The sequence below is a fragment of the Podarcis gaigeae genome (assembly GCF_964106915.1).
Source record: "Podarcis gaigeae genome assembly, chromosome: 5".
Classification (NCBI taxonomy): Eukaryota; Metazoa; Chordata; class Lepidosauria; order Squamata; family Lacertidae; genus Podarcis; species Podarcis gaigeae.
This window is the reverse complement of record NC_139681.1, coordinates 37,765,881-37,784,137: the sequence shown is the minus strand read 5'-3', so window position 1 is coordinate 37,784,137 and position 18,257 is coordinate 37,765,881. Positions and strand designations below refer to the sequence as shown.

General features: G+C 44.1%; 1 protein-coding gene and 1 long non-coding RNA gene across 3 annotated transcripts; one reads left to right on the top strand and one right to left on the bottom strand.

Moving 5' to 3' along the window:
* Positions 1 to 573: 573 nt before the first annotated feature.
* PPP1R3C (protein phosphatase 1 regulatory subunit 3C) lies at positions 574 to 5,201 on the top strand. The gene is made up of 2 exons (XM_083740946.1): positions 574 to 841; positions 2,601 to 5,201. The coding sequence occupies exon 2, from the start codon at positions 2,602 to 2,604 to the stop codon at positions 3,544 to 3,546; it is 945 nt and encodes a 314-aa protein (XP_083597072.1). The 5' UTR covers positions 574 to 841; position 2,601; the 3' UTR covers positions 3,547 to 5,201.
* Positions 5,202 to 10,597: 5,396 nt separating this feature from the next.
* Positions 10,598 to 16,647, bottom strand: LOC310844475. 2 transcript variants are annotated; one of them, XR_014564158.1, is made up of 3 exons: positions 16,306 to 16,552; positions 11,186 to 11,259; positions 10,598 to 10,897 (listed from the first exon to the last, which is right to left on the bottom strand). It is a non-coding gene; the product is annotated as an uncharacterized lncRNA (long non-coding RNA). The 2 variants fall into 2 exon arrangements; XR_014564157.1 differs by lacking the exon at positions 11,186 to 11,259 and having other exon boundaries at positions 16,315 to 16,647.
* Between the last annotated feature and the right edge of the window lie 1,610 nt (positions 16,648 to 18,257).

Below are 18,257 nucleotides of genomic sequence, written 5' to 3'. Positions count from 1 at the left end.
GTTGGCATCCGTCTATCTCAGGAGGCAACGGAAGAGTGTGACTTTGCAGGCTTAAGTCAAACCGTTGGAGAGTTAAGAGCGCCTGCTGTGGCTGTAGAGGCCAAGACCAGGGTTTGAACCAGCCAGCCAGCCACAAAAGTCACTGAATGACCTAGGGTCAGTCATCATGTCTCAACCTAACCTACCTCACAGGGTTGTTGTGAAGATGTTGTGAATATGGAAAAGGCCTGTTTCCTTGCAGCTGGGGCAGAGGGAAGTCGTGCAGTAAGTTAAAGAAGAAAAATAAATAAAACAAAATACAGAAAGGTGCGCTATATAATGAAGCATCCCCCCCCCATTTGTCCAAATTCATTCTGGGCCTATTTATATATTTTGTAAAAACTGCCTTAATTCCTGGGTCGCCGGCAGGGGCTGACCTTGAGCCGAGGGTCTTCCCGCTGGAGGCTGTGTCAACAGAGCCGCATGCTTCGCCCCCATCCCACGGCACCTCCTGGCAGCGGAGCTATCACGCCTCCCCCAGCGCGGGCAGCCCGGCGCTGATTCGCTCGGCAGGCGCCTGGCCTGCGATGCGATTGGCTTCCGCGGAGCTTGCACGCGGAGCAGACGGCGCAGCGTTTGATAAGCAGCAGCAGCGAGGCTGGCGGGGTGCTGAGTCTGCGGGCGAGGATCGGGGGGACGCACTGGGTGAGTTAAAGCCAGAGAGAGAGCAAAAGTCCCGAAGCCTCGTGCGGAAGTTACTCCTCCGTCGAGCCGCGCGGAAAAGTCCCGATTGCCGTTTGCCCGACCGTCCCTCCATATTTATGGGCTTCTCCTCGGGTCCACTTTCTTCTATTTAACGCAGGTAAGCCTGTTGTGTGCGTGTGTGTGTAAAAAAAAAGGGTTCCTTTGCAGGGGGGAAAGGCCATGCCGAGGAATGAACGGGGGCGATTTCAGCAAGGTTGCAATCCTGCACCCACTTGCTTCGGAGCTGAACGCGGCGGGACTTGCTTCCGAGCAAGCCGGGGAAGGATCGGGGTGTTTTATTTTTGCTTCGTCATGAGTCGCGCTGTGCTGCAACCTAGTGCAGGTTCTCTGACGAAGCGTTTTTGGAAAGCCGCATTTTACAGGAGGGGGTTTCGGATCCTATACCTAACTCCTACTTAAGGAAGGTGTTGGCGTGTTTTCTGTCAGCAAAGCAACTCGCTCCTATCATCCCTCGCCTGTTGGAGTTAATCTCTTGGTGTAGAATAAGGGCTTGTTTCATCATAACGACCAGAAACTTCCACCTAGCTCTGCAAGAAAATGGTTTCAGGAGAGATACCTGCTTTTCTAATCTTGCAAAGGCAGTGAAAAGACAAGGGGTTGCGTGAGGAGGAAGGAAAGGGGTTTGGCTCTGTGGGCTCATTCTCTTCTGGTTCTTGCAACCTTGTCAGAATTGGGAGTCATCCTGTCATTGTCCTCCCGGGCCAACAGAGGGGTGGTGTGCATGAAAAGCCACATAAATAGCTATGCTTTGAAACCTTCCTCCCAGGAGTCTAGAAAATTCCAATAGCTATCGCTGGACTCCTCATAAAGTTGATTTGTACTTGCTTAGGCCTAAACGGTCTCTTCTGAGCTTGTGGGGAAGCTGCAGTAAAAGAAGGCTTCTCTCACGCCACAGGCGCCAACCATTGTAGTCTTAAGTTATTCCTCTTATAACCCTCTGCATTACTTTAAGGCTGTCATAAGTAACTATAGTTGCCTACAAGAAATGTACTGGGGGGAATAGCTGGCTTCCTGTATGTAATGTACACAGAGAAATTAACGAGGTATCTTAATGTATTTAACTATTGAATTGCTTCAGAGAGGGATGAATAGTGATGTATCTGATTAAGTCATATTCAGAGCAGACCCAGTACAAACAATTCCTCTCACTGGGTCTACTCTTGAGAATGGCTAAAGCTGCAGTCATAGCACCACTCACTTGGGAACAAGCCTTACTTATTTCATAGGACTTGCTTCTGAGTAGACATGGGTTAGGATTGTGCTATAAGTTGGATGCCACCTATATATTTTTTTTAAAAAAATAGGATTGTAGGAAGCATCATGAAAATATTGTCTGTATGGTACACAAGAGGTTCCATAGAAGGGATTTAAAAAGGAATTATTTCTCATGAATGTTACTTAGATGCTTTTTTATAAATTTAACAGAGGATAGGCATGCTTTCCTTTTCTTGTGCATTTGGAGCCGTGATTACCTTCCAAGTATGAATCTACAATCTAAGAACCTTATTCTGCGCACTCCTCCTGCTCTGAGCTTTATTGATAAAACAAATACAAAAAGCTTTCATAGGTGCAAAGCAAACATGAATTTAAAAACGTGGCTGACTCAAAATGGCATGTGGAATTCATCCAAGTGTTCTGAATAGGGTGTTATTATTTCATCAGTTCCGCATCTGGCTGCCAGTCACTGTTCTGGCTAATCTTGCTTGTGACTGAATTATTTACAGCCTCCCAGCCAGCAAATGATGAATTATGAACGAGGGTGAGTGTAAGCAGAGGGAGCCTTTTGCAGAGGCTTCCCTCCAGCGCATGTCCTCCAGTACAAACGCAAGCCTAATTGATTTTTGTTTACGTTGCAGAATGATAGAAGTCTTGGACCCAAGGCCCCTATCCAGTTCTATCATGCCTGTAGATGTGGCCATGAGAATATGCTTGGCTCGTTCGCCACCTGTGAAGAGCTTTCTCAACCCACTTGACGAATATCAGAGAAGGAACTTTGTGGATCGATTTAAGCCTCTCAGACCGTGCCTCAATGTGAAACGTGAAACTGAGTCCCAAAACAGTGACTGGAAGCGCTCTGCCGGACGAGCCAAGAAGAGAGTCGTCTTTGCAGACTCGAAAGGTCTCTCTCTCACCGCCATTCATGTCTTCTCTGAGTTTCAGGAGAATCCAGGGTGGGACCTTCAGTTTGACCTGCTAGACCTTGAAGATATAACTGCTGGCTTAAAACTACACGAGGAAAAGAACTTGATTCTGGGTTTCGTTCAGCCTTCGGCGGATTACTTGGACTTCCGGAACCACTTACAGAAGAACTTTGTGTGTCTTGAGAACTGCACCCTCCAAGAAAGGGCTGTTTCGGGGACTGTGAAAGTGAAAAATGTGAGTTTTGAGAAGAAGGTGCGGATTCGGGTCACCTATGATTCGTGGAAAACCTATTCTGACATAAATTGCGTCTACATGAACAACGTGTATGGAGACTCTGACAACGATACCTTCTCCTTTGCTATTGACTTGCCTCCAGTCATTGCCGCTGAGCAGAACATTGAGTTTTGCGTGTATTACCAAAGTGACGAGCACACATTCTGGGACAATAACGATGGACAGAACTACAAGATTGTCCATGCAGAATGGAAGTCGGATGGAGTCCAAGTGCCGTCTCCCAGGAAAGGCTGCATGACTCTCAAACCGGCAAGAAAAGGGCATGAGGCAGGCTGTGAACAGCTGGGTAGCCCTCGGGTAGCCAATGGTCTCTTCCCTGAATGGCAAAGCTGGAGCAGGATTGAAAGCTTGTCTCCATATTGGTGAATGATAATAGAGCACAGAGGCATCTGTTGCCACCTAACTTTAAACTTCTCAATAAGCATTAGCAAGCCACCTAGAAGGGTAGGCTGACTACTTTTTTTAAAAGGGAAAATGACTGTGAACATTATGCATTTACATTTAAAAACAAAAAACTACCAGCCACATCTTGGACTTCAGAGGGGAGGGAGAGAGAATATGAATTTCCGTGAGAACATCTCCTAATGTAAAAAACGTGTGATCGATATACCATTAACTTGCTGTCCACTTGCCTTAACTAGGGGGCAGCAGAGAAGTTTGTGAAGAAGTAATAGTGTGTGTGGTGGCTTTTTGGGAAGCTGTGATTGTGTGTGGGGGGGATGTTGCAGAGGCAGCCACACAAAAAAACATCGTGCCTACTTTTTAAGTTGTAGCGGAGATTGTGTGAGAGAGGCGGAACTGCCAAACCTGAGGCCTGAGTCAAGACAAAGCTGGTCTTGGCCAGAATACAATTCTGTATTTAGGATTGTGGTGAAAAGGGGCCTCTTAAGTGGGAATGAAGTGGGGGGAGAGAGAGAGAGAGAGAGAGAGAGAGAGAGAGAGAGAGAGGAAAAGGGGTATGGTGTACTGTAGGGGCAAAAGTAAAGCATACAGCAGCAAGCAGTGTGCCTTGTAAGAGCTGTACAGACAGGCAGCACTTCTAACAGACAGCACTTTCCCCATCAGTGAATTACAGCAGTGGGGAAAGCTGCATCTGTTGAATTTCTGACCATTAGGCTTAGATATGTGTGGAGGGGGTGAGAGGAAGTGTGAAAAGCATAAGGGGCTGGGGAACTGTTCATGTAAATAGGCCCCTGCAAAGCTGTAGACTTGATTTCTGGAATCTTGTCTTTCGACTTGCCAAACAGTAAGCTAATTTTGCAACCACACTTCACAGGTAGATCTTCATCCTATGTACACAAAGGCTATGCCTTAAAAAAACAAAAATAATCACACAGGGTTTCCTGTGATTGCACGTTTTGTTTTTAAGAGAGACTGAATGAAATGCCTTAATCCTGTAGACACTGGCTGCTCAACTTGCCTTGTTCAGTGTAGAGACAAACTCTCCTATTATCTTGCTTGTTGTAGAGTTTAGTAATATTTTTCTTCTCCAAGAAATAGCTCTTCACAACAGTAAAATAAAGCTAAGCAATTTAAAAGTCCTTCATATTGAAGGGGTAATAATGTAGCTGCACTTCTCAAGCTAATTGGTCTAAAATAACAGTATGCATCTTGCACATAAATAGAAATAGTTTTCTATACACTTTCTCATACCTCATTTTTTGTAGCTGTTACAGACACAGAAAGCTGTTGTTGTTGTTGTGACTTTCTGATTATAGTCTTTAATCTTACCCAGATATATAGCGTTTTGTAAATAATAGTGTAATTTTGGCACGGACTGTATACGAAAAAGCCAATCGGAATAGGAGTGTGTGTACATATCTCTGTGTTCACTTAACCTGTTTTGTAGTGGTGGTGTCTATGGAAAATGCAAATCACATCATTATACTGTTAATTCCACCAGTACTGACATGGAATTTGTATCGCAAAAAAGGGAAAAGCCTCTTCTCCCCCTGGCCCCCCCACTGTACCACACTACTGTGTAAACAATTCACTTTAAAAAATAAATTGTGTTTTGATAATTGTGGCAATCTTTTTCTTGGGAAGTACTTGAACATCATAGCATGGCCTTTGCTGAGGGAAAGGTAAAAGCTGGGATTCACTGGGTTGTTCAGTCAGTGGCTGAATCAGGTGGCAAACAAACAAACAAACAAACAAACAAGAAGCCCAGGGGATATGTTCCCACCTGCTGTTGGCCATATCTAAGACCTCCCTCTTCCAGAACTCCTAATTATCAGCTAATGGCTGTGTGTGCTGCTGAAGAGCAGAGAACAGTTAAAAGCTACTGTTTAACCCACAAAGCTTCCAATATGTCAACACCCCTGGCTGTGCCTGCAGTATAATCTCTTCCACAGTTCCCCACATTCAGCGGCAGAGCATATGCCCATGCTGCCCAGGGTGGGCGTGCTCCCGAGGGTGGCGGGGCACGGAGGGTGCACGGAGCAAGCCACCAATGGCGGACATTTGGTGCGATGCCCACGCACGACTGCCAAATGTCACCCCCCTCAGCGAAGACACCCAGGGTGGTCCACACCCCCTAACTCTGCCCCTGCCCACATTCTCACTTTGTCATGCACTTACATTCTCTCATTTATTCATCTATGATGCTGCATATGAAGATGGCTGCTGGGTATACAGAGGACACACACAAACACACAAGCTCCAGTATCCCCCATGTCCATGCTTTCTCATGTCAGCAAGCTGTGGGCTCTGATTCACCAGAACTTGCTAGATTGGATGCCCTGCTGTAGGGCTGAGGGTATGTATGTGCCCTCCTATGGAGGAGTCTCACAGTCTGGTATTCAATAGCATGTCTGGTGCATCAATGAAACGGCATGCATTGTGTGCATGCCCTGGTAGCTGAGTGTGGGTGGTACATGAATCGTTCTGTTTGCATATATCAGTATCTCTGCACCCTGCCCTTTGCAAATGCAAACAAAGGCTGGATCATTCTTTAATACAATTTCCCGTCCTCCTTTCTGCTTATATGACTAGGCATATGTCGCCTGGATTTTTAAATTACTAATATAGGTTATTTGATAACTAGGAACTTCAGTCAACTGCAATAATTGATAAGCAAACAATATCTTGCTTCAGTAGATTAGCCTTGAGATATTTGGCTACCAAGCCTTTTTTCCAAATAATAATGTAGAGTTATCTGTTAGATATAGCACTGTTGCAAAGGATCTGGGTAGGTTTTCTGGGCTTTCACAAAAAACACAAAACTTGCCCCAAAGCACTTTATTCAGGCACTCTTGAAAGGCACTCTTCTCTCCCCATCCCCCAAATCTGCTCCGAAGGGTCAAGAGATCCTCTGGAGCAAATGTGCACCTGCAAGGAAAGAAGAAGAAGGAGAAGTTCTGTTGTGCAAGTAGAACTCTGGACACACAATATTGGCCACAACCCTAAGAAATGTATTATGGCACACTATTTTGTGGACTAGAATCAACATCCATCATCAGATGCAAAAATATGAACTTCACATTTGAATAGGGTGAACCCTTGATGTGCGTTTGTTTGGTAAGCAAATCCAGAAGTGAATTATTTCGCATTATTTGGTAAGCAAATCCAGTAAACAGAAGTGAAATGTCTTGTTGCCTTCATAGTAACATTGGTTGTCAGCAAATGAGAAGAAGTAGTAGTTGCTTTCTATTTGTTAGGCTCTAAATGCACAAAGGCAACATGTTATTTTCACGGAAAACGATTAAAAGAGTCCAGGCTATCCTTTGCTGCGTCCCCCTCTCCCCATTTCAGTGGAAAGTTGTTAACAGTCAGGACATTTCATTATCTGCAAGGCCCTTACAATTCCTCTCAAAGTCTTAGCTTTTTGTTCAAAGCCTTTTTTGTTTACCAAATGTCTTTTCATGCCTCAAGGTAAAACTATTAACAAAATTGCTCTCATGGATTTAGAAATCACACAACCGTAAGAACATCTCAGAGGGTGCCTCTCAGACAGAAAGAACCTCTCAAAGTTTTCATTTTATTTTTGCGCTGGCTTTTAAGAGAGGAGAGTTATGCTATTTGTCTGTGCATCCCTTGTGGCTTCAGAAATGCAGGGCTCTTTCCCACTGTATTAAAATAAGCTTGTGACAAGTCTTACATTGAAGCAGAGACCTTTTGGAGGAGAATCAGACAAAGACTGGCACTGACTTCTATGAGTCTGTTTCCTCCTGATAATTCTTTCTGCTGCTTTGCATAAGTTGGAGGGACTGTGTGCATGGGCCACACTTTGGGACAGCAATGACATGAGATTCAAGCAGTTCATGCAATTTTTAAAACAGATGAATAGGCTTAGTTGTTAATTATGCTGATTGAAAACAGCTGGAAGTAGTAGACCCAAGGATGCATTTCGGAGACTTCACCCCAGATTGGGCAGCATTGAATGCTGATACTTCATACCATATATCCTCCTGCTGTGACTGTTCCCTATGTAAAATTATCTTCCCTCCTTAGAAATACATTCCAGATTTTCCTCTCCACAGTCTGATTCCCTTTTTCCCTTTAACAAGGGGGAGATTTGTACTGTTTGCATTTCTCATTCTATATTGAACAAACATAGATATTCCTCTCCCACCCACCCCAGCTTTGCTATACTTGACTTTTTAGAAATGGTTTCACACACACAATTGGCCATCAGCAAGTGCTTTTCACTATTAATGTATACAAAAGCATAGTGAAGAAAAATTCTTCAGATGCTCAAGGTAACTGTCTGTTAACAAGGTGATGAGCAGAGTAGTTAGGTATGCATTATCTGTTAACCTTTCCTGGGGAAAGCCTGTTTATAGGATTACCCCTGTGAAATTTAAAGGTAAAGGGACCCCTGACTGTTAGGTCCCGTTGGGGAGACTCTGGGGTTGTGGCGCTCATCTCACTTTACTGGCCAAGGGAGCTGGAGTACAGCTTCCGGGTCATGTGGTCAGCATGACTAAGCCGCTTCTGGCAAACCAGAGCAGTGCACGGAAACGCCGTTTACCTTCCCGCCGGAGCGGTACCTATTTATCTACTTGCACTTTGATGTGCTTTTGAACTGCTAGGTTGGCAGGAGCAGGGACCGAGCAACAGGAGGAGAGGAGAGAGGAAATAAACAATGCTTCAGGAGTATTAGCCCCAAATATCCACAGACTTAGAAACATCCAGTGGGAGTACAGTACCTATTTACTTTTATTTCCTATTCCTATTTAAGCTTTAAGCATTTAAAATTATCTTTGACCCTCAACGCCTAATAAAAACCAATTCAGTTTGTTTGGTAAGCTACCTATTTTTGTTCAATTCAGTTTGAGTCATGAGGTAAAATTAGTCCTTGTGGGTAATTCGTTATAAAATCAGTGAGGCTCAGCCTTCCCTCCCCCTCAGCAGAGCCTGGCCTAGTGCTTTCAGGCTCCCTTCCTTGAGATTTTGCACAGCAGCTACTTTGGATGCCACAAATCATTCTTTTTTCCTGCCCCTTCTCTCGTGGCCTCTCTCCCTTAGCGGGGAAATTCATTCATGCCGTGGCTTAAATTAAGTGTCTTTGTACCCTCATAAATTGGTGACGTGTGTAGCATGAGACAGAACAATGGGGGAGCGGTAGACAAGAGTCTCTGGATGGTTTCCACAGCGCTGTATTAAAACTCGCCACCAGTTCCAATCTTCCCACGCTGATTGCCAAGCATCAGGCGCTTCCTCCGCATTGCGCACATAGCCAGAGAGACGGAGAAGAACGGGGTAAAAATATGGCAGGCAGAAATCCAAGGGGGTTGGAGTCAAGCCTGGCATGCAGGAAAAGGCATCACTCACCTCACCTCCTCAATTCAATCTGTTCGCTTCCAACAGGAATGGGGGAAAAAGGAACCGTTTCCCAGTTGAGCGTGTGCTTCTTTTGGACTCAGAAGTTGCTCTCATTTATTGTGATGGAACTTGCTTTCAAGTAAGCATTGCAAGCAGCTGTGCTCTTAAGGCTTAAGCAAATGACTCGGAAATTAAGTTGCAAGGAGAGATGTCCGGGACTGGGATAAAAAAACAATATTTCAAGGAGAAGTCTATAATCTAGAACATTTGATTAACTGATATACATATATCTTTTTCCTAGCTAAAACTAGTATTGCTCCTTGAGGCCTGGATCGCGCAGTTGGTTAGGGACTGGTACTGAAAACGCCAAGGTTGCAGATGCGATCCCCATATGGATATAACTGGATATTCCTGCATTGCTGGGGGTTAGATTAGATGATCACCAGGGTCCCTTTCAACCCTACAATTCTATGATTCTACTTAAGTGTGTGTGTTGAGAGGGGGGGAATGGCCAGGGGTGGACATTTTGGTGTCAGCTCCTTCATATTTTGTTTCTCGTCCAAATGTTGCTCTGAGCAGCAATAAGAGTGAACAGGAACCACAACAGAAGCATCTGAATGAAGAAATGAGGCTCATTTGCCAGAATCTTGCTGGGCTGTGTGTAACTATACCCAGACCTTGACCTGGAAGGTGTAAAGAAACTGGAAGCAGAAGTGGGAAGATGGAAAGTGAAGGAAGCACTCTTTGTTGTGAGCTACTTTCAGCATGATTTTTGTGTTTGGAAAAGTGGCATACAAATAAAATGAATGAAGAGTTTGGATTTGGTATCCCGCTTTATCACTACCTGAAGGAGTCTCAAAGTGGCTAACATTTTCCTTTCCCTTCCTCCCCCACAACAAACACTCTGTGAGATGAGTGGGGCTGAGAGGCTTCAGAGAAGTGTGACTGGCCCAAGGTCACCCAGTGGAGACGCAAACCCGGTTCCCCAGATTATGAGTCTACCGCTCTTAACCACTCCACCACACTGGCTCTCAATGAACGACTCTTTCTGAGCAGTCTCCAAGGGACAACCCCATGTGGACTGCACTACAGCAGCCTTGCCTAGGGTGTGTGTGTCATGGTGTCTAGATCCCTGTCTCAGCTTGTGAGTCAGCTGAACTTGTCTAAAGTCACCCACAGCAGAAAACTTGTCCATTAAGCTTGTGTGACCTTTCCAAAGTTCATTACTGAGTAAAAAGGGATAGGACTCTGGTGGCCAGGATCTTTATGATGACAAGTTTTTCCTACTTGGATGGTAGGTGGATGGTATCTTTAATACCATAATGTGATATTCCTGGTAGCAGGTCCCAACGAAGCTGAGCATAAAATGACCCGAGTACTCTGCCTTTCTTCCTTGCCAGCAATTTCTGGATCTCAGATGCTTCCCACACCATCAGCAGCTGCAAGGAGAAGAACTCTTCAACCTTCTCACACCAAGCCCCCTTTTCAACATGTTCCACCTACAGAAAGCTCCATTCCTCATCCCCTGTGTTGCCCCATCACACATGTGGCTAAACTGTAACTCTGCTGCCCAGCGGTGGGAAATAGTTTGACATGTTTTTTCCGGTGTCACATTGTTGCAGAAGCCAAATATCAGTGATCTGCTGTGATCTTTCTTTAAAGCTATTTAATGATATCCTACATTCTAGCAGCTTGCTAGAATTATCCAAGTGTGGCTACTTATATAGTTGAAACAGCTACAATGGTTCAGGAAGAGGAAGATAACAGCAGACTTACAGGAAACCCCAGGGTCCCTTATGCTGATGGTAAGAGGATGTTAAATTCCTTGGGTCCCAATATAGGTTAAGTCCTGTGGTGATGTTCTCTTTCTTCTTTTCAGAGGTCTCATCACACTCAGGGTTCGGACACAGGTCAGTTGGACTCTTGTCTCTCACGCCAACGTGCTAAAAGGCTGGTGGGGGAAAAGGGACGATATCATCCTTCGTTCATTCATCCCTCTGTGTGACAGGCTATATCAGTTCAATGGCAGAGGAAAAACATGAGAGAGCTTCCAAATTAGTCTATGTATCAGAGCCTGTCTAAGTGTTTGGGATGTGTATACCATGCACATCTCTGCATTTACTCTCATTTATCTCCACATTTACACTCTCACAGTGATAACATTCTGCAGTGGACAGTGAGAAAGTTTTCCATTACATAGGTATGCATCCTTTGAAAAGTACATCCAAAGGATTCTGACCTCAAAGATCTATGTGATGTTCTTCCTTCCCCTCTAGGAAGTTAGCACTGTAACTTCTCTGTGACATGGCAAATCTATTTTCTCCAAAAAACAGAATATCCAGCTTTTCTTTCTTTATTACAGTACGGTACACAGTTAGATTTGTTTAGCTCTCCAATGGAAAACGTGGACAACTATCCAGATCATCTGCACCTTCTCTCACTACTATGACCATTTAGGGCTTTCTTCACTTAATGAAGAATTATTTATTATACTCATTCTTCACTTTTTATGAAATGTCTCAAAGTGACTTAAAACAAAGAACACCCCAAAACAACATATATAAAAACATTCACCCATCAACAATAATAAAAAGGACAAACACACACAAAAAGCCATAACTCGTACCACATTATGATCTAAATTCAGAGCCAAAAGCCTGAGCATACAGTTAGAGAGGAAAGCTTAGATTAAAATCTTATAAAGAACACACACACACTCATAGATTTCACCAACTACGGTAAGTGATTCATATTACCAATTGTTGTACAGTATTAATGCTTTCATTCAGGCTTATGAAATGCAACTGTATGAAAACACTGGGGAAAATATCAGTTTTAATGGTGGTTCTCAGTCCGGAACTATCTCATGGGGGGCTACTGCAGGCAACTGGACTTTAAATCAATCCCAGGGAAAACACAGCAAGTGGCCAGACTCCCTTGCACTTTGGAGAAAGAAGTTGGCAGTGCCTTCGCCCCAACCTAGCAAGGGGAGCACAGGCTTCCCTCACAGGTCACCCTGCTGAGAGACGATTGTTTTAAAAAAGAGGGAAAGCAGACACAGAGACTGCAAAGTGTTAATAGCTGCAGGATTTATTCTGAGCCCTGAGCTGAGTGTCTGTGAGGGGAGTCAGAAAGGAATGCAGAGTCTCTTCCAAGCCAAGTTCTTGGTGGAGCATAGAATTGCAGCAGCAGAGGGGATAAGGCACTTGGACACCATCCAGTTACTATAAGTAGAAAACAATGTCAAGAGCAGGAGCTCATTAGATCTCTAGAGTTTCATGAGCTCAGCAACTTTTCCTGTGGCATGAGCTAAGAGTTCCTATCTCTGAAATTTAGCCAACAGGTCTAAAACTTGAGGCTTAAGTGATGACAGCCTTCCCGATTCCTCATGGGTCAGACACACAGATATAAGTTCACTTCACTGATGCTGTCTTTCTCCCCTTCCTTGCAGTTATTTTACAAATGTGGAGTAAAACCAGGAGGCTTGGTGAGGCAACTGCCTCAAGCGGCTGTCTGGGGGACAGTTGGGAGGGGCTTATTATTACTATTATTAAGGGAAGCGGGTGGCGCTGTGGCCTAAACCACTGAGCCTCTTGGGCTTGCCGATCAGAAAGTTGGCGGCTTGAATCTGCATGACGGAGTGAGCTCCTGTTGCTCTGTCCAAGCTCCTGCTAATGTAGCAGTTCAAAAGCACACCAGTGCAAGTAGATAAATAGGTACCACTGTAGTGGGAAGGTAAACAGCATTTCTGTGCACTCTGGTTTCCATCATGGTGTCCCTTTGTGCCAGAAGCGGTTCAGTCATGCTGGCCACATGACCCAGAAAGCTGTCTGTGGACAAACACAGTTCCCTTGGCCTGAAAAGCGAGATGAGCACTGCATCCCATAGTTGCCTTTGACTGGACTTAATTGTCCAGGGGTCCTTTACCTTTACCTTAACTATTACTATTGCTATTACTATTTTATACTGCCCTTCATCTGTATAGCTCATGGCAGTTTACAACATAAAATACAATATAACAACAGAAATTATTCATTATTTAGAGGAGACCTATACAGGGGCGTAGCAAGGGGTGTGTGGTAGGTGCAGTCCACCCCGGGTGTCCCTACTGAGGGGTGTGTGTGACAAAATGGTGGGCAGGACTCACCGCGGGGCCTGCAGTTCACCCGAGGCACATGTCTCTCCTGGGAGTGACGTTGTGGCTTGAGCGCCCACAGGCTCTGCGTTGCCCCAAACAGCCCGCCCATTGCCTCCCCCTCAGTTGTAGGGCAGCTGAGTGGGAGGAGGCAGGCAGACTCCTCAGAGGCCCCGCAGTACCCCCGTGGCTGGCTGGCCCCGCCCCAGTCGCAGGGCACGCACGTCTCCCCAGGATCGGAATTAAGAGTTCCAATACTGCCCTCCTCCTGTGCACTAGACCCAATGATTCTTTGCTTAAGTCATTGCTCAGAATTTTACATCATTGCTACAGCTCCCCCTGTTGGGTTGTAAATTGCAATTCCTGTCTGCTAGTGGTGTCTGTTTTCTGCCCTTAATCAGGGAGCTCCATTTTCATGGCAAATTGACCATCTTAAGGATCCCACCATGAGCAGAGGGTGCGATGTCGTTTACCATCATTCAATTCACATAAGAGGCTGCCACATGCAGGAGAAAAGGTATCCCTCAACACCGAGCCTATATTTGGAACAAGGACAGTGTGTGTGTGTGTGTGTGTGTGTGTGCGCGCGCGTGCGTGCGCAAGAACCTTGCAAGGAAGCGATCGTACACATAATTTTAAAATAAAAGTGCATTGCAGCAGATTGCCATGAAGTTATGTGGCTCCTCAATTTGAAAAACATTTCTTTGGTTCTTACCCTGTACATTTGCAGTCTAATAATAAAACAACTGAACAGACACGTGCCGGGGCACAGCTCATTTGACTCCTCCAGTACATGCCACCAGAAAACACTATACTATGCTCACACCACAGAAACAGCCCACTGTTGAATGTTGCAAGACAGATATGTCAGCAGAAATGTTTAGGATGTTGGAGGTTAGCCTATTCCTTGATAATGGGAGAAAGAAGATGTCCTATATTAATTCTGCAGTATTAAGTTGTGATCATTTGTGGCAGTTGCTCTATTGGGGAATTTGTTTGGTGCTTCAGTTTAGAGTGCAATATTTGCATGCTATTAAAATATTCGTACAAGAATATAAATTACATTCAGATGGCAGAAAATAGCACACACGTCTCTCTGCCCTTACAGTTTGTGTTTCATAAATCTACATTTGGGCAGAGAACTTGCATGAATTGCTTCTTCTCCCACCACACGATTATCTCCAGAAATATCTCTGCAGTACATGGAATCTAATTACAGTTTTTGGCTGGCTTTACCCCCCCCCCCCAAGACATATAATTAAATGTTAAATCTACGCGCAGGCCTGCATGAGCAGAAATCTATATCAACAAAAGCTCGGTTTCATCTGCATCTTTGTATATAACTGGTCTTGGAAAACTTATTCACATAGAATTTACTTTTTTTGCTTCTTTACACAGCTTGCGTCTATTTCCAAAGAGATTTACAAACCTGCCTTTATGAAATCGAAGACTGACTGACTGCAAGAATGGCACTCACTTCCCAAAGTCAATGCATAATTTATGGAGCAGGAGTTGGAGGATTATACCTGTTGCATTATTGTTGCCTTTTCCCCACTCTTCACCTACATACTCAACTAATTTGCCAAAATTCTAAACTGCAAACGCTGGATCTAAAAACATTAGCGGAAGGGAGGGGGGGGGACGTCACCATTGTTACTATTTAGCCCCGGTGACAGAGGCTGAAACCACATATGATGGGAACTGCATTCTTTTGATTAAAAAAAAATAAAAGGTGGCATTGGGAGGCTGAAATTGGGAGAGGAATGGTGGGGAGGAAGATGCTCCATTCTTTCCCCACTATCTGTTTTCCCCACGTTGAAATTGTCTTCCAGTTTCCCTCCTGTTGAGAATGTTTGCTCTGAGATCTTAGGTTGTAATGCCCTTTGTTGTGAATACTATGGGTGGATTTTATTTGCTCTAGGTCTCTAAGGCTGTTATGGTAGTAAATGAGCTTTCCCTTGGCTTTTCCACTGTATGCCCCACTCCAAAAACTTTTATGGTACAGTAGTACCTTGGTTCTCAAATGCCTTGGTTCTCAAATGCCTTGATTCCCAAACGCCAAAAACCCGAAAGTAGGCGTTCCAATTTTCGAACGTTTTTTGGAAGCCAAACATCCAATGCGGCTCTTGGCTATGGTTTCCGGAGTGCCTGCACCAATCAGAAGCTGCACCTTGGTTTTTGAACATTTCGGAAGTCAAATGGACTTCTGGAATAGATTAAGTCTGGTGCTTTTGTTTTTGCTATTTATTTTGCATTTTTGTTTTTGAGGCTTTTTCGGTTAATTTGTTTTTGTGACTGTGTGGAACCCTGTTCAGCTACTGATTGTGTGACTGTGGAAATGGATAAAAGCTTCCCATCCAAACAATGACTATCATCAGTGCAGGTAAGAAAATAATAATAATTTTAATTTTTATCATCTACAATACTGTCTTATTTACAGTGCATTGATTATTGCTTTCATTTTATGGATCAATGGTCTCGTTAGACAGTAAAATACATGTTAAATTGCTGTTTTAGGGGTTGTTTTTAAAAGTCTGGAACTTTTAATCCATTTTGCATTACTTTCTATGGGAGAGCGTGCCTTGGTTTTGGAATGCTTTGGAACGGACTTCCGGAACGGATTAAGTTTGAGAACCAAGGTACCACTGTATTTGCATAAAATGAATTTCCCCCTCAATGTCTAGGTATCTTAAAGGTATGCATTTGTATTGTTGCAGTACATATCATTCTTGAATCGGTGCATAGTTTAATAATAATAATGATGATGATAATAATAATAATAATAATAATAATAACAACAACAACAACAACAACAACAATATGCAGTCTGCAAGTTCTAGGTGTAAATGTGGCAAACTCTAGAAACTTGGGCTGTGCACACCCTATAAAGCACATTTGCAACAGTCTTTCCCTCAAGGAATTATGGGACCTGTAGTCCACCTCTCACAGAGTAAAAATTATAAGCGAACCGTAACAAACTACAGTGCCTAGAATTCTTTGAGAGGGAAAACGTGTTTCGAATGTGCATTAGGGATTTAGAGAGCATATCTAGCCTAGTTTGCCCAGTAGGGGAATAGATTCAATTGGAGCAGGTGAGACATTCTTATTATACAGAAGCCCCTAAAGCATCAATGAGATTGTTCTGAGAAGCAAGTGTGCAGATAATCTCCTGACACATTTCTGTGGCCTAACCACAGAACTTCCCTTACTCCCTTTAACAGGACTGCAATTACCACCAAGAATGTGTTGTCGGCTGAACTGTGGTCAGAAGCTGTATGAGAGCCAGAAAGGCAAAAAAAGCAAAACAAAGGTTGACTCATCTTCTGTAGCTAAATTAGTCTGCCTTGCAGCTGACAAGAAGCCTTGCGTCAAAGTGATCAGAGCTGCGCAGATCGAGAAACAGAATCCATAGCAATCTGTGCAAAAAAAGTTTGCCTTGCTTTGGCGTAAGTGAAGAACAAACTATCACAGAATTACCTACGCTGAAGTTAAGAAGAGCCACCTGACCACTGCCACACTAAAAACACCATCGTCTGCTATGAAAGTTGCTAAAACATGAAGGAATGCTGAGGAGAAATTGACAATACAATCCAAAACTCTTACCTCAAAGTTAGGCACAATGGGATTAATCATTTACTTCTGAGCAAACAAGCATTGGATTTTGATTAATGACCAATACACAGTTCTTAAAACAGTATATCATAATGAGATTGGGGTTGGACTAAATGGGTTTTTGTGGTCCCTCCCTACCCAAAAATATTGGGACTCTGGTTGTAAAAAGAGACCAGAGTTACAAAATTTATTTTGGATGTGGAGGGCAGGGAGGGACCCCCCCCCCCACAGGTTTTTAAAAGAGACAAAGCAGTTTATGTTGCCAGGTGTCCTTCTGGTGGGGAAATGGGCCCTTGCAGTAAGTAAAGAGATGGCGAAGCACAGGTGATGTGTTGCTGCACATAGCTAGTAGTTGGATATCCTTTTGGAAGGGTGTGTTTCTTTTCCCTCCCTTTCCTGGAGACAACATCATCAAGGTTCTCTATGTGGAAGAGAATAAAGACCGGCAGTCCTGGATATGGAGTCTAAAAAAACAGGCACAGAGGCTTGCTTTCTGTCAGAAATCTTTGATGACTACCCCAGAAAACTAATGCAGGAGCAGAACATGTTGGAGCAGAACATCCTGAACCTTCCATTTTATGCTCAGCCTGTATAGGTGTTGTGTAAAGCTTGTCTTACAGAAATGGTATCAGTCTCTTATGTACAGTCGTACCTTGGATCCCAAACGTCTTGGTACTCGGACGTTTTGGCTCCCGAACGCCGCAAACCAGGAAGTGAGTGTTCTGGTTTGAGACCGTTCTTCGGAAGCCAAATGTCCATCAGGGCTTCCAATTGGCTGCAGGAGCTTCCTGCAGCCAATCGGAAGCTGCGCTTGGGTTTCCGAATGTTTCGGAAGTCAAACGGACCTCCAGAACGGATTCCATTCGACTTCCAAAGTACGACTGTACTTTGTTTCAAGTAGGCGGAGAAAGGCAGAGGCTGGGTCTCCTGAAACCTTAGAGACTGGGGTGTGAAAAACAATATCAAGACACACTAAGGGGTTGCAATAAAACAACAACCCACATTTTAGTCAAAAAGATACAAATTCATATGGGACTTATTTCCAAGTAAACATGTAGGAGAGGGTGCTATAAGGCTATAATGCCAAACCCACTTACGAGGTAGTAAGGCCAGTTGAACACAGTGCTGTTTCCACACATGGGATTGTACTGTCCTTGTCATTACAGCCAACACAGGTTTTATGTTCACCACGTGCACTAACTTAAGCAAGCGCTAATTTAAACCTGGTGTATAAAATTGCCCTACCCCCCCAGTGTTGCAGAATCTAAATTAAGCAACTGCCTCCTCACTGGAGGAGCTGTCACCTGTTTTAATGCCTTTAACAGCAGCTTGATTTGATGTTAGCAGGCGATGATGTGCATCTCTCTGTAGTAAAAGGCCTGATTGGCTGATTTCTCCAGACCATGCACCTGTTAGAGGCCTAGAAAGGCATTTAAAATGGTTGGGCCTTCTTCCTTTTCTGGTTAGTTAACAAAACTTTTCTCTGTCATCAGCAGTGTATATGGAACCTGCTAGTGTTAGCTTGGTGTCTAAATACTTAGGAGAGATACGGTGTGTTATAATC

Coding starts and splice junctions, on each gene's coding strand:
- PPP1R3C (XM_083740946.1), top strand. CDS start 2,602: ATGATAGAAGTCTTGGACCCAAGGCCCCTATCCAGTTCTATCATGCCT.